The sequence below is a fragment of the Colobus angolensis genome, unplaced genomic scaffold (assembly GCF_000951035.1).
Source record: "Colobus angolensis palliatus isolate OR3802 unplaced genomic scaffold, Cang.pa_1.0 Scaffold43, whole genome shotgun sequence".
In the NCBI taxonomy this organism is placed as follows: Eukaryota; Metazoa; Chordata; class Mammalia; order Primates; family Cercopithecidae; genus Colobus; species Colobus angolensis.
In genome coordinates this window covers 185753-186788 of record NW_012117710.1, presented here as the reverse complement: position 1 = coordinate 186788, position 1036 = coordinate 185753, and the positions used below count along the sequence as shown (strand labels likewise).

At 69.0% G+C, this 1036-nt stretch overlaps 1 protein-coding gene across 1 annotated transcript in view; it reads right to left on the bottom strand.

The window, feature by feature from the left end:
* Nucleotides 1-573, bottom strand: part of FAM20C (family with sequence similarity 20, member C) — a 233187-nt gene extending 232614 nt beyond the window's left edge. Inside the window, exon 1 of the mRNA XM_011956990.1 lies at nt 461-573. Within this exon, the coding sequence (XP_011812380.1) occupies nt 461-573 (113 nt within the window). The remainder of the gene's footprint in view (nt 1-460) is intronic.
* Between the last annotated feature and the right edge of the window lie 463 nt (nt 574-1036).

Genomic DNA, 1036 nt, shown 5'->3' with positions numbered 1-1036 from the left:
TGGGGTTGCGGGACGCTTTGCACACCACGGGTCACAATTTGTGGGGGAGCTTCTCTGGGACCGGCTGCCTCTTACCGTCCCCTGGACCCAGTGGGGCGCCGCTCGCATCTTCCTGGCATCTCCCAGGCCCCTGCCCCACTCACAGCTCCTCCGCAGGGGCTCCCGAGGCTGGACTCAGACCCGCTGGATCCCATCCAGACCCCCAATGCAGACTCAGAGACTCCTGGGATGGACTCGAGGCCCCAAAGCAGACTTCGGGACCCTCACAGCTGGACTCCACCCTCCAAGGCAGCATTCGGGACCCTCACGGCTGGATTTGAGGCCCAAGGCAGACATGGGGACCCCTGGAAGGCATCCGGGACCCCCAGGACACGATTCGAGGCAGACGTGGGGACTCCTGGGCGGTGTTCAGGACCCCCAGGGCTGGACTCAAGCCCCCAAGGCAGACGTGGGGACCCACCTGGGCGGTGTCCGGGACTCCCACGGGGGAACGCCAGTCTCCAAGGCAGACGTGAGGACCCCCAGGCGGTGCCCGGGACCCCCGGGCTGGACTCGAGCCCCCAAAGCAGACATGGGGACCCCTGGGTGGCCTCCAGGACCCCCAAAGCTGGACTCATGCCCCCAGGGCAGACGTGGGGACTCCTGGGCGGCTTCCGGGACCCCCACGGCGGCACTCCAGGCTCCAGAGCACACGTAGAGACCCCTGGTCGGTGTCCGGGACCCCCAGGGCTGGACTCGAGCCCCCACGGCAGACGTGGGGACTCCGGGGCGGTGTTCGGGATGCCCGGGGATTGAAATCAAGCCCCCGAGGCGGCGTTCCGCACCCTTGGAATGAGACTTGGACTCTACCCAGCGCGGAACTGGGTAGGACGGGAGCGAGAACGAGGTGGGTGAGGGCAGCGCCGCCGGGGCTCGGGGTTTTGGCGCCTACACGGCCGGCGGCTGCATCCGGGCCCGGGTCCGCCAGGAGCTGCCCACGCCTAATGAGAAGCGGCCCGGCCCTGCCTCCCCTGCCCGCGGCGCGTGCCAATCACCA